Genomic DNA, 15,090 nt, shown 5'->3' on the forward strand with positions numbered 1-15,090 from the left:
TAAATATTCTGCTGGTGACAAGTTGTTTTGCGCACATTTCAGTTCCTACCTTGCCGGTAGGGACCTGTTATGGTGTGCCAATGTCACTTGGCACGTCCGTCTCTCATATAGTGATTGATGGTGCTAAAGAGGCGTTGTACAACCAGTCCCTTTGAAAAAAGATGATGAATATATTTCCGTGCAACTGTTCTTTCATCCTGTGAACACGCTTTAGTTTCAACACGGTTGTATAGATTTTTCTCCTCCATTTTTTAGATATATCGCTCTTCACTATAGGACAATTTTTCCTTGCTTGCTAACTTACTATATATCTTACTTCAGTATCATGAATTTTGCATGACAAAAATACCTTTAAAATGACACTTGTGAAAAAAAACTCAAATTACAAATTTTCACACCAGCTTTGCATAAGTTCTGGACCAAAATGTGGGCTCAAAATGCACATTACACCCCCTAGATGAATACCTTAGGGGGTTTAATTTTGAACATGGAGACAATACTGGAAGGTGTTACATCATTCTGCCAGTAGAAATCCTCTAAAGGCATGGAATAGGTCCTATAATTTAGATAAAATTGTGTCCTGAAAGCCGCAGGGTGCTCCTTTTGATCGAGCAGCAGATGGGGGGTATTTATAAACATAGAAGAACAGGCATAATCAATGTTGGGGTGCAATTATTCAGTTTAATGTACTTTGTAGGAAACTTCTAAGAAAAAAATAAAAATCAGATTTAAATACTTCACATGGACTTTGCATCATATCCTACAAAAAACTTGGGCTCAAAATACGCACTACTCCACTAGATATATACTTTAGGGGGTGTAGTTTCCAAAACTTTTGGGGGCTACCCCTGTACTGGGACCTCAGGAGCTCTGCAAATGCGACATGGCGCTCAAAAACTATTCCAGCAAAATCTGCACAATCTGGGCAATAAATATTGTGTGCGTTTCTCTGGTAAATCCTTCTGTGTTACAGAAAAAAACTGTATTACAAATGAATTTCGTAAAAACAAATGAAATGTGAAAATTTCACCAATACTTTGCTTTAATTCCTGTGAATCCTAAAGGGTTAAGAAACTTTCTGAATGCTGTTTTGAATACTTTGAGTGGTTTGCAGTTTTTAAAATGGGGTGACTTATGGGGAATTTCTAATATATAAGGCCCTCAAAGTCACTTCAGAACTGAACTGGTCCCTGAAAAAATAGGCGTTTGAAATTTTCTTGAAAATGTGAGAAATTGCTGCTAAAGTTCTAAGCCTCGTAACGTCCTAGAAAAATAAAATAATGTTCAAAAAACAATGCAAATATAAAGTAGACTTATGGGATTGTTAATTAGTAACTATTTCTATCTGTTTTACAAGCAGATACATTAAAACTTAGAAAAACGCAGATTTTTGGAAATGAATATTGAATTTAACGACCAAATTTTTCCACTATCATAAAGTACAATATGTCACGAGAAAACAAACAATCTCAGAATGGCTTGGATAGGTAAAAGCATTCTGGAGTTATTACCACATAAAGTGACACGTCAGATTTGCAAAAATCAGCTGTGTCCACAAGGCCAAAACAGGCAGGGTCCTAAAGAGGTTAATGTTAAGGTTTGTGTTTATATTTTTATTTTAATAGTTTTTAACATTACAGTTCAAATTTATGTGGACTTTTTTTTTTTTTTTATAGTCCAACTAAAGTACTAGACCATGCGATTGTTTGATCGCTGATTTAATACACTGCAATATTTCTGTGTATTATATGCCTGTCAGCAGAATGCTGACAGGCATCCTATCAGGCCCTGCCTCTGGCTAAAACGGCAGCTGAGGCATCGAAGTGTATGTGTTTCTTTCTCACTCTGCTCCTGTTCCCTTCTCCATGGATAAGAATGTCTCTCACTCTGCTGCCTCCTCCTGCTTTTTCTCCCCCTTGGAACGAACGAACGAACGAACGAACGAACGAACGAACGAACGAACGAACGAACGAACGAACGAACGAACGAACGAACGAACGAACACCTTGCAGTCCGTCTGTTCGGTTTGCAGAAATGGATTTTGCTTGAAAACAGGGAGCAGGCAGTATATTACAGGAAAGGAGACATCTAGTGGCAGTAACTTTGAACAGAATTTGCATAAAATAACGAAATCTTAGTATATTACAGTCGACTGCGCTATTGATACCGTCACAAAAACGGAAACCTGCCGGAATGGTGACAAACGGAAACCATTAGCGATGTTTCCGCCACCATTAGCTAAGGTTTCCGTTTGACTTTCCGTTGAGGGGTTCCACAACGGAAACCTGCGACGGAACCCCTGAACTGAAAGCGAACGCTGATGTGGACCGGCCCTAATTTACTTATTTTGTGATCTACTTACTATTAAAGAGCGGATGCCCTATCCACCGGAACAAAAAGTGATTTTTGTTTTTAGAGGATTCAATATTTATTTTAGTCCCACTTGGAGACCTGAAGGCCTTTTCTTCTGATCGCCTGTATAACGCACTGCCCTAGTTATGTAGTGCAGTGCATTGTAACCGTCATTTTAGCAGGGTCTAATGGGCTGCCTACAGACGAGAAGGCCATTTTTTGGCTTCCTGGTTGCCACAGCAACAAATCGGCACCCCTCAATCGCTCTTGACCACGGAATCTAAGGGGTTTGAACAGCTGGTATCGGAGCTAGCTCTGATCCCGGCCGTTGCAGTGGGAGCCCAGCTGTATATTACAGCTGGCCTCAGCTGTGATCAGTGCGGACTCAACTGCTGAGCCCGCAACACGCACATGCCATGCCGTACCAGTGCAGAAAACCCCTTCACAGCCATGATATACATATACGTCCTGGGGTGGGAGTGTGTTAAAGGGGTCTTCCGCTCTTTAGCTGCAGTAGGATTAGTCACTAATGTACTGTATGTAGCTGAAATGTCTCTGTAAGCCAGTCTCACATGACCATGCTCCTGGTGTTTGTCTCCTGTGACATCCCATACACTGAACATGTGGTGATCTCCCCTCTACCCCCTCCCTGAAGTATATGAAACTTCACACATAAAAAGCCTCTAATCTCCACTGCTCCCTGCTCTCCCTCCCTGTCTCTGGGGGGATTGTGATGAGCAGAGCAGTGAGAAGTCAGAGAGTAATTACAGCACTACCTTACACCTTGTAATAGAGGGGCATGCACTACTTCTAAGCTATGGTGGCATCATCTGTTGAGCATTCCTACCCATATAGGTACTTTTCTGTGGGGTTTTTTTTTAAGCTCAAAAAACCCCTCAAGGACCATTTTGGCGTTAAGGACTGCAGGAATTTTTTCATTTCTGTGTAGCCGCTTTAGGACAGCCATAACTTATTTTTCTGTCGATGTAGCTGTGTGACGGCTTGTTTTTTCAATGGCACTATTTTAGGGAACATATTACTTATTGATTGACTTTTAAAAAAGTTTTGGGCTGGGAAAAAAACAGCAATTCCGTAATTTTTTCCTTGTTTATCATATTAACGTTACAACACCGGTCATTACGATTGCACTATTGACAGCGGTATCTAAAAGGGCAAAACGGTTGTTACAGCGGGAGCCCAGTTGTTAATCACCGCTGGGCTCGCACAGTCATTGCACGGGCACGACTCCTGTGTCATCGCCGTGGCGTACATGTACCTCAGTTTGACTTAAAGGGAATGTGGCGCTAGAAAAAAAATTTTTTTTTTTAGTTAAACAATTGGTGTATAGGTGATTAAACATTGTTCTAATTTTTTTTAATTTTTTCACGAGTGAGGAAATATTATAAATTAGATTCTAATTTATAACATTTCCCAGTGCTGGTCACTAGATGGAGCAATTCCCAAAATTGCAGCATTGCATGTGGTAAAGCAACCACATTGCTTTATGCTGCAAAATTTGAGAAAACTCACTCGCTCTAGTGAGCTCTCAGAATCCCCCCTCCTTTATCCTGGCTAGTGCCGGGAGAAACAAGGGGATTGAACAGTCAAACCTCCTGCACTGTGTGTCGCAATTTTTTGAGCTAACACACAGTGTAGTATGTTTACATACACTAGTAAACACACACTGAAACACTTACATACACAGACCTAACTTACCTGCCCCTGCCGCCGCTCCCTCCGGTCCGTCCGCTCTGTCTGCTACCGCCGCTCCAAGTGCACAAGTCCGGAAGCCGCGACCGGAAGTAGTAATCTTACTGTCCGGCCGCGACTTCCGGTCTACAGGAAAATGGCGTCAGACGTCGCACAGTTCAATTTGGACTGTGTGGGAGCGGCGCATACGCTGTTCCCACACAGACGGCGTACAGCATAGTGGATGGAACGGGCCCCGTTCGCATTCACTATGGGACTGTATGTGTCGTATTCCATGTCTGTATGTGTCGTTAATCGACACATACAGAGATGGAAAAAAAATGGCAGCCCCCATGGACAAGAAAAAGTGAAAAAAAAAAAAAAGTAAAACACAAACACACAAATAAATAAAAATTTTTTTAATAAAACACTAAAAGCAAATTGATCTAAAAATTTTTTTTCCGTGACACTGGTCCTTTAACTAAAGGCATTCTATGACGTAGATGTACTAGAGATTTGTAAGAAGGGGTTGAGGCTTCAAAGCACATGTTCATCTTTGCATTTTACAGTTTATAGGTAGAATTAATCTGCATAAAAAGTTTCTATATTCATTGTATGACTTATCTTGAACTTATCCGGAGTTAAACAGCCTGCTTTATAGTCCAGAGCTGAAATCAATTTTGCAGGTTGCCATAGTAAACAGTCAACAAGCTTGTTGTCAGACACACCCCCATATAGCGGAGCTGAACTCTCATAATGCAGTGGGACAGTTAATTTCTCCAATATTACTGTACAACGGTTTGGTATAAAATGCACACTTCCTACAATAAAAGTCAGAAGAACAAGTCCTGTACAGTCATTGAGCTCTAAAGCCTGCAAACTTGTGAATGCTGCACTAAACTAAAATACATGGTGTAACTCAGGTTCAGTACTAGAAGAGTAATAAAACGTATTTATAAAGCTCTTCAACTTTTTATGTAGATTAATTCCGCATGTAAACTAGGAAAGTAAGCTTATGTTCACACATGGCAGATTTGTTGCAGAAGTTTCTGTGACTGAAAACAATCTGTCCCGTATATCTGACTGGGGTTTGTAAAAATCCATGCACATGCTGCAGAAACAGCCCCATTCAGATGTATGGGCTGGATTTTTCAGTTGCAGAAATTTGTGCGACAAATTTGCTGTGTGAACTTACCCTAAATGTTTGACCCTTTCATTGCCAGAGACATACGCCATACAACAAAATGATTTCCACGACTAGACTATCAAGACTAAAGCTTAGATCTTGGTATCATATTCAAGCCCAGAATCTTAGCAAATGATACCAAGATGAAAAGCTCTAGGTGCAACAATTGGTGAGCAGGACTCTTTGAAGTCAGGGAACAGAATGAAAAGTTTTTCTTCCTGGTTCTGTGGTTGTGTAGGTGACATCAAGAAGATAATCAGTCTCTTATTGTCATTTCTCCCCCTGTACAGCCTTCCAGTTATTTCAGGGAACGTTTCTTTCCGTTAACACTCCCTCTTACCAGTCAGAGGATATGGATATGTACTCTCGGTCACATTTAGGGAGATGAGAAGATGACCAGTTGCAGATCTAAACACTCCCTGCGCCATTTGTCAACTCTGTGAATCAAAAGTTTACTAGCATCTGGATCGCAGAGATTTTTGCGGTCTTCAGTTATGGTGAGTCTGTAAAGATATCTGCATGTTGAGGTGGACATCAGTGGCATTAATCAGGGGCATAGCTAGGGGGGGCAGGCACCATGACGGCGGCCTGCTGCCTCTCAGAGGGGTCAGCGGCGCCACTGAAACCAGCCGCCGCCACCCCCTCCTGCACTGTAATTGTACCTGCGTCTATAGGACACAGGTACAATTAGAAGCAATGAATGGCCGGGTAAGTTCCGTGCCCAGCCATTCAGCGCCTTTCTACGAGTGAAGTGGCGCGATGCTTGCGTCGTTGAAAGGCGCTGATTGAAAGGAAAAGTCATTCTGCCCTGCCAATCAGCGCCTTTCATAGACGCAAGCGGCGCGATCACGTCATCGCGCTGCTTGCGTCGTTCAAACCCAGGAGACCTGTGCAGAAGAGATCAGGTCTCCATTGCCGCCAGATGCCACGGGAACGGGATTAAGGGGAGTTTGTATACTTGTTTTTTTTATCCTAATAAAAAAGTGGCTTTATCTACGGGGGGGGGGGGGGCTATATACTGGGGTGGGCTATATGTGGAGCACTTTATACAGGGGTAGGCTATATGTGGAGCACTATATACAGGGGTTAGCTATATCTACAGGGGGCTATATAAAGGGGTGGGCTATCTGTGGAGCACTATAGGAGGAGCTATATGTGGGACACTATATTCAGGGGTGGGCTATATGGGGGGCCCTATCTACAGGGGGCATGGTGTGTGTGTGTGTGTGTGACGGTGTATGGCGCTATTATATTTAGGGGCGTAGTGTGTGGTATAATGAGAACTTTATCTTTGTTCATAGGTGTAGAAATTTTGGAAAAGTGGGAAGCTGAAGACATCTGAGCGGCAAACTGCAGAAATGAGCTGTGACCGGGTGAAGTCGTCATAGAGGTCTGGACCGGATGGAGAAAAAGAACTAGAATCTGAGACGTCACCGGTGAGTCACTTAATGTAAATGTTTATTCTGCCTCTAATCAGTACTGTAGTCACTGTATGATCTGCAGCGAGATGATGGGTGGTATGATTATGATATGTTTTTTTTTGTGAAACCGCAACTCCCAGCATATCCTTACCATTGTTCGGGCCATGCTGAGAGCTGGCAACAATTTAGTGCAAACCTATACGGCAGGGGTTGCACTAAATTGAGCTGTATTTGTGCTGGTGTTGTATATATGTACTGAGCTTGGTTCTGGTACTATATATATGTACTGCGCTTTGTTCTGGTGCTGTATATATGTACAGAGCTTGGTACTGGAGCTGTATTTATGTACGGAGCTTTGTTCTGGTGCTGTATATATGTAATGAGCTTGGTTCTGGTGCTGTATGTATGTAATGAGCGTGGTTCTGGTGCTGTGTATGGAACTATATTACTTGTAAAATGTACAAATGTTTTTGTGCTGGAGTTACATTAAAAAAAAATGTGGAAAAGAAATGACACGTCATTGATTGGTAGAGAAAATAAACTTGGCGAGGGGGAAGGAGATGCCGGGAAAGAGGTTGGGGGGGGGGGGGGGGGGGCGCCAAAATGAATCTTTGCCCCGGGTGCTGGAGAACCTAGCTATGCCTTTGCATTAATAAACTCTGCAAATCTTAGAACTTTCATTTTTTAGAGGTGTGGTGTGTCTCAGGCTCTGCTCGTGTCAGAGTATTAGCCGGAAACATGATTTTTTTTTTTACAAAATGTTACATTTTGATGCAAAATTGCATAAAACATGGCCATGAGTGTAAAGTATTAGAAGAGATTTTCACAAGGTGTCAGGTGTCTACTATTTGGTTATGGGTGTGGAATAAAAAATGTTGATATTGTAGAAGCGCATGATCTTTTTGAGCAAGTCAAAAGTGCGAAAATTGTCCTGGTACCGAAAGGATTAAAGGCCCTTAAGAAGGTACAGTTCATGCCATTACGTAAGTTACATACAATCAGGACAAAGTGTATCTTCTCTATACAATATATTTAGGATTTGTAAACGGTCTCTAGAACATGCAGACACAACGGACATTGCCCTTGCAGTACCTTTATCAGAAATAAAGGAATCAATAAGAGCGGCAGTGGCAAGGATATATTATGTGCTGTGGTAGAACAATAAAGCAGTAAAATCTAAATTTATACAGTACAGGATCCGGACAGAGAAAAATAACGTTATGATTGTTTCATTACTCTGTCAACTGACTGAATACTGCAGCTAAAACGTCTATGAAGTAGACCGCCAATGTACGATTGAGCTTTGTACTATATATATATATATATCCAGCGCTCCCTGGAAATAAAACACGCTTTTCCTAAAGATGCACTTAGGTTCACACTGACAATTCTAAGTACCATCCTTAAGTAGACTATATTCTCTGCAAGCTCTATCTATTGTGGTTTTTTTGAGGCTATGTTCACACTGCGGTCAGAGGCTTCGTTCAGAGCCACCGTCAGCAGTCCCAGCCGATATGACGGAAAGAACAGCACTACATGCGGAAACCAATGGACCCTATTGTAAGTCATTGGGTTCCATCAGTCGGTGGTATGCGGCTATGTGTCATGGTTTCTGTAGTAAACACAAACAATGACACAAGTGTGAACAGAGCCGGTCTTTTAATTTTTTAATAAAGCTATTAAAATCAGGACTTGAAAGCTATGTAAAACTTTGAAAGAAAATTATTTTTTTTATATAAAAATGTCAGTCGCTGTCTTTTGCGCAACTTTCAAATTAGTTTTTATTAAAAATAATTTAGACTTTTTTTTAGATACAGCTGCTCTGTATTCTCTATCTGCTGTATGCAGTGCTAAATCCTGTCCCCGTCAGGTCCACAGGACTGACGGGTTCAGTGACGGCGGGTCCTGCATGTCTCTCACACACAGGATTCACCTGTTACACATCACATCTAAGTTCATAACTTAGAAGTGATAGTTTACAGGTGGATCCTGCATGTCCCAGACATGCAGGAACCGCTGACACTGAACCAGTCAGGTCTGCGGGACTGACGGATTCAGGTCTTAGCGAACGATACAGCTGCTCTGTATAGATACAGAGCAGCTGTATCTCAAAAAGTAAAAATAATTTTTAATAAAAACTAATTTGAAAGTTGCACAAAACACACTGACTGACATTTTTATCTTAAAAAAAAATTCCCTTTCAAAGGTTTCACTTTCAAAGCTTTTAAAAAAGAAGCAACTTAATAAAACAAGTTCTTCATTTTTAAGTACACACACACACACACACACACACACACACACACACACTTCTGTATGCAGCCATAGTAAACACAACAAAAGCACCCACCATGAACGCAGCCCCTCACACACAAGGAACTGGACAATGGCGCACAACAAATTTTTTGCAATAATCAAGTATGCCACCAAATAATGTTACATATTGGTATCGTAACCATAACACCTTGTATAATAAATATACCAACTTATTTAGGATGTTCAGCAAAAAGCATCATAAAACTATGAAAACTGGAATGCGACGACACAAAAACATCAATTTTCAAGAAACAAATGAAGTGTTTTTATTGTGCAAAAGTAGTACAATATTTAAAAAAATATATATAAATTTAGTATTGCTGTAATCATACTGACCCACAGAATATAGTTAACATGTCATTTATACTGCACGGTGAACGCCATAAAAACAAAACCCCAAAAAAACAATGGCAGAAATTAACAAAAGTTATACAATAACTATATACCGTATATTTCGGACTATAAGACGCAGTTTTTAGCCAGAATAAATCTTGCTAAAAAGACCCTGCGTCTTAGTCGGCAGTCAAGGGACCCTGACCGCTCCTTACTTAACCCCTTCCCAACCCTTCATGTGCCGGAACATCATGGAGCGGGAAGGGGATGATGTTTGGAGCGGGCTCTGTTCCTGGCCATTTAACTAGTTACCGCGGCATTTATAGTAGTTTTCCCATGCAGGACATTTATGACATATCCAGAGGATATGTCATAAATGTCAGATAGATATGGGTCCCACCTCTGGGACCCGCACCTATTTCTAGAACAGGGGCCCTCTAAACCCCGTTCTATCTTACCCGGCTCCGCTGTCTTCCGGCCACTTCCTGGTTACATGGTAGAGTTACGGAAACAGCGTAACTCGCTGAGCTACGCAGTTTCCATAACGCCTATAGAATTGTATAGTAGTTACGAAAACAGCGTAGCATGCTACGCTGCTTCTGTAACTGCCATCCACTACTATGGGAGTTACGGAAACAGCGTAGCTCAGCGAGTTACGCTGTTTCCGTAACTTATCCATGTATTGCTGTGTATTGTACCAGCGATCTAATGATCGCTGGTTCAAGTCCCCTAGGGGAACTAATAAAATGTGTAAAAAAAAAAAGTTAGATACATTTTCAGGAGTGTAAAAAATGTTTAAAAGTTAAAAAAAACAACAACCCGTTGCCCATTTTTCCCCAAGCACAATGTAAAGATAAAAAAATTGGTATCTCTGCATCCGTAAAAGTCAGAAACTATTACAATATAGCATTATTTGACTCACACAGTGAACGGCGTAAAAAAAATACATTTAAAACCCCAGAAACTTTGTCTTTTGGTCACCATAGCGCTAAAAGGAATGAAATAAAAAGTGATAAAAAAATCGTATGTACTAAAAATAAATAAATGGGGCTTATAAACACTACAGCTCGTCCAGAAAAAAATAAGCCCTCACACCAAGTTATGGCTCTCGGAATGTGGTGAAACTGAAGGTTTTTTTCTGTTGTCTAAAATCTGGGTGCGTCTTATAGTCAGGTGCGTCTTATAGTCCGAAAAATACGGTATATAACAATATGTACCTCAAAACGGTGCCATTAAAAAACTACAACTCGTCCCGCAAAGAACACACCTCGATAGAAAAATCAAAAAAGTTATGGTTCTTGAAATGAGACTATGAAAAAAGTAGTAAATAAATAAGCGAAAATGCCACGTCCTTAGGCCAAAATAAGGGGTTAAGCAGAAACGTAACAGCAGATTCCTAACAGGTGAATAGAAATAAAGCAACTAAAACTAAATGCTCGAAAGTGAGATGAACATGAGCTGAATACCAGATTACATGAGAAGGGCCCCAGGACTCACAAGCTCCCTCTATATCTAGCAGCGTTTACACATGAAAATACAAATAATAGAAAAAATATATATTCCTGAACTCAATCTCCCCCGTATCCTATACGGTCCTTAAGGCTGGGTTCACACGACCTATTTTCAGACGTAAACGAGGCGTATTATGCCTCCTTTTACGTCTGAAAATAGGGCTACAATACGTCGGCAAACATCTGCCCATTCATTTGAATGGGTTTGCCGACGTACTGTGCAGACGACCTGTTATTTACGCGTCGTCGTTTGACAGCTGTCAAACGACGACGCGTAAAAATACAGCCTCGTCAAAAGAAGTGCAGGACACTTCTTTGGACGTTTTTGGAGCTGTTTTCTCATAGACTCCAATGAAAACAGCTCCAAAAACGGACGTAAAAAACGCCGCGAAAACGGCGCGAAAAACGCCGCAAAAAATGCGAGTTGGTCAAAAAACGTCTGAAAAGCAGGGTCTGTTTTCCCTTGAAAACAGCTCTGGATTTTCAGACGTTTTTGGGCACTACGTGTGCACATACCCTAAAAGGGGAATCCTAGGAGACCTGACAGAGCCGATTGTAAAGAATTCCTGCTTACCCAAGCATGAAAAGTGAAACCCATCTGCAGATACTTTGATTTACGGCTGTTGTGCTGATTTTGAGTTATTTAAAAGCGCATTTCTAGTAATATTTAGGATTTCCAGTGATCTGGGCTATTCACATTAAACGTTAGCTGATCCCAACAATGTTGCCAAGCGCAGCTCACATGTTACCAGAGGTCTCGGGCAGTGGCTTATCCACCGCTCTAAATAAAAATGCACGTCCCGTCAGTCAGGAAGAGAAGACTTTGGAAGTTGACGGTCATGATTCTGGACTTCATACTGTAATATCATATTTTGTTCAGTAATGCAACTAACAGAGAAGAGCTTGACAACACTCATTCCGTTTCCTGAAGTGGAGATTATAGCGGTCTCCATTACTATATGAAATAACGTAAGTGGTATCGGAATACAATGGATCTCATAAACCTCCTGTTCAATGGTAGAATAAATTCAGGGATAAATTATGGAATCATTTAGGACAGAATTAGGCCTCATGCACACGACCGTATTTTTTCCCACCCGTAAATACTGGCGTAAATACGGGTCCGGTGTCACCCGTATTCCACCCGTATTTACGGGCACGTTTTTGGCGGCAAAATAGCACTGCACTAATCGGCAGCCCCTTCTCTCTATCAGTGCAGGATAGAGAGAAGGGACAGCCTTTTCTGTAATAAAAGTTAAAGAAATTCATACTTACCCGGCCGTTGTCTTGGTGACGCGTCCCTCTCTTCACATCCAGCCCGACATCCCTGGATGACGCGGCAGTCCATGTGACCGCTGCAGCCTGTGATTGACCTGATCCATCTGATTCACCAAATCCCTTTTAAACGTTCCACAGAACCAAATAAATTCTCTATACATTCATTCATAGTCAATAAATTAAATAAAATTTACAGGAGCGAGAGAGACTGCAGCGGTCACATGGCCTGAAACGTCATCCAGGACGTCGGGCCGGATGTCGAGAGGGACGCGTCACCAAGGCAACGGGCGGGAGACCGGACTGGAGGAAGCAGGAAGTTGTCGGTAAGTATGAACGTCTTTTATTTTTATTTTTTACAGGTTTATACTGATCGGTAGTCACTGTCCAGGGTGCTGAAAGAGTTACTGCCGATCAGTTAACTCTTTCAGCTTCCTGGACAGTGACTATTTACTGACGTCGCTTAGCAACGCTGCCGTAATGACGGGTGCACACATGTAGCCACCCGTCATTACGGGAGCTCCATAGACTTCTATGGGCTGCCCGTGCCGTTATTACGGCCTGAAATAGGACATGTTCTATCTTTTTCAACGGCACAGGCACCTTCCCGTGAGAAAACGGGAAGGCACCCGTCGCCAATAGAAGTCTATGAGCCCGTTATTACGGGTCGTAATTACGACCCGTAATAACGGGAGTTTTTACGGTCGTGTGCATGAGGCCTTACTCCTAAATACGCAAGTCTAGAATTAAACAGGTTTTACCTCTGTATATGACAGAATACCAGAGAAGGATACATCCATTCCTTTCACGGTGTAAGGCAGCTCCACAAACTTTTTGCCCCTAAAATGAAATTAAAGCAAAAACTTTTGTTACGTAAGTAGATAATCTTATAGTAAATTCAGGAGATAACGTGGGGCAGATTTACTAAGCCAAATGCGCCAGAATTCTGGTTGAAATTACGCCAAAAATCTAGCGCACATGCCGTGCCGCAGATTTATTGTGTGTTTTAAGCACTTTTTACAACTCACTAAAAAAAAAAGTCTAGAAAAGGGGGTGTGGTTAAGTTGAGTCCTCAAATGCGCCAGATCTATTAATTGGCGTCCGTCACAATTTTGAAGCCAGCCAAGAGGTGGCATAAAGAACAGAAAAAAATAAAGTGTCTAGCAAGATGCACCAAACCTATCACGGAGTGCGCTACTAAAATAAAATTTGTCGCACCTTCTGCCTGCCGGGTCGTTTCTAAATTTCAGACACCAATCTACACCGGTATATGTCTATTTGTTACACAGTTACCAGCATGACAACCAATTTAAGGCATGTAATATAAAGTAGCAGATTAAACGCACAGTTCTGGCAAAACAAAGAAATGCTCCATTAACCCCTTACCACCACAGCCAGTTCTGGTCTCCCTGACATAGCCAGAAGCTACAATACCGGAGTCCGCGGCCAGAGCGTCAGAAGCGCTCTGGCCAGTGATGTCGGGAGCTTCCCAAGGCCCAGAGTCCCTGGCGCTTCCCGACGTATACATTTAATGTTCCTGTGAAGGGGACCCTACATTTGTCAGGATGAATACGCTATTCCTTCCTTCAAAGAAAAGGTTTACTGATGTATACCAGCCGGACAGGTCAAAAGGACATTTTTTTTTTCCGCCGTCAGGATAATGGAGCCCTTCAGACATGTTTAGAGTGTACATCGGGAGCTTGTCAACTACACTTTTTTTTTTTCCCTGGTGGCCAGCCATTATATGGTCCTGTTCCTGGCTTTCAGGCAACACTTCTCTTATATCGATGGACATTTTCAGAAGCCCTCTGAACCAGGTGGTATACAGGATTGCTGACTGAAGATAAAAATGTTTTTAAAAAAAAAAACGAAATACAAATAATAACTCAAAAGATAGTGGATAAAATAAGTATAAAATAAAGATTTTATAAAGACACCAACTCAGTGACTTCTATTTCCAACCAAATTCTTATTATTTCTCCCTAAGGAGAAATGCTCTTTAGCACAGCTATAGCTTTTTGTTTTATTGTTAGTATATTATTTTAGTGATCCTGAACTAAAACCAAATATTTGGCCTATTCCAGTCAGTTGATCATGACCCTTGGCCATGCAGTATAGTGAATATTATATTATAAGAAGTAAAAGACTGTTTATTACAAGTGGGTGGACAATGAACAATCCCAGTAACAATGTGTGGATACAGTTCAGTTCATACTCACTTCTTAGCCATTTGTTCAATGTTATATCCAGGGCTGGGGTCATTCGAAATCTTGGACAAAACCAGAAATATGAAACAATTTAGTATAAATGCTAGTAAATATTTTAATTTGGCCATTTGTAATGTGCATTTTAAAAAGGTGAAGTATTTTATTTTGAAGGTGAAAAGCTTGGATTTGAAAAGTAGAGAATATCTTACCTTCAGAACCCTGGCAAATCGATCTAGACAGTTTCCTACAGCAATATCGATTGTCTCTCCAAATATCCGGTACCGCTGTTCAGAATATGCAATGACCTGTGCCGAAAGAGACGCTGAATATGACAGATGTCTGATTTATTTTTATCTTAAAGTGACTGTCGTTTCAGCAAACATAGACTTTCTATGTGAGCCTGTCTTCAGACATTCTTGGATTGCCAATCGCATCCAAAGAGATAAAATGCTCAGGTGAGCGCTTCAGCCCGTTCGTTTTCAGCGATCGTGGGGGTCTCGGCACCCGGACCCCCACTGATCAAACGTCTGACATGTCACTAGGGCATGTCAAAAGTTTTCTGAAATTACAGTTACTCTAGAATTCATATTTAACTACATACATTATACACGCGCTCAATTCTGCAATCAAGTGAATGACGGTTTTCATATGCATACATTTTGCAAAATATGGTTTATTATTGACCCTACTCTTGCCTGAGACTAGTGATACTTCTGTCTTAGGATATCAGATTGGTGGGAGTACTGACTCCTGCAGCGTTTGTCGCCACGGCCTTTTCAGTGTTTACTGGGCACAGCATCATA

General features: G+C 41.4%; 1 protein-coding gene across 2 annotated transcripts in view; it reads right to left on the reverse strand.

Moving 5' to 3' along the window:
* The window catches only part of OSGEP (O-sialoglycoprotein endopeptidase), a 36,404-nt gene that overhangs the window by 11,893 nt on the left and 9,421 nt on the right, over positions 1-15,090 (reverse strand). For both annotated transcript variants that reach the window (XM_075829126.1, XM_075829118.1), the window contains exons 5-7: positions 14,497-14,592; positions 14,300-14,349; positions 12,842-12,920 (exon numbers count right to left, since the gene is read on the reverse strand). In XM_075829126.1, the coding sequence (XP_075685241.1) occupies positions 12,842-12,920; positions 14,300-14,349; positions 14,497-14,592 (225 nt within the window). The remainder of the gene's footprint in view (positions 1-12,841; positions 12,921-14,299; positions 14,350-14,496; positions 14,593-15,090) is intronic.

The sequence above is a fragment of the Rhinoderma darwinii genome, chromosome 1 (assembly GCF_050947455.1).
Source record: "Rhinoderma darwinii isolate aRhiDar2 chromosome 1, aRhiDar2.hap1, whole genome shotgun sequence".
In the NCBI taxonomy this organism is placed as follows: Eukaryota; Metazoa; Chordata; class Amphibia; order Anura; family Rhinodermatidae; genus Rhinoderma; species Rhinoderma darwinii.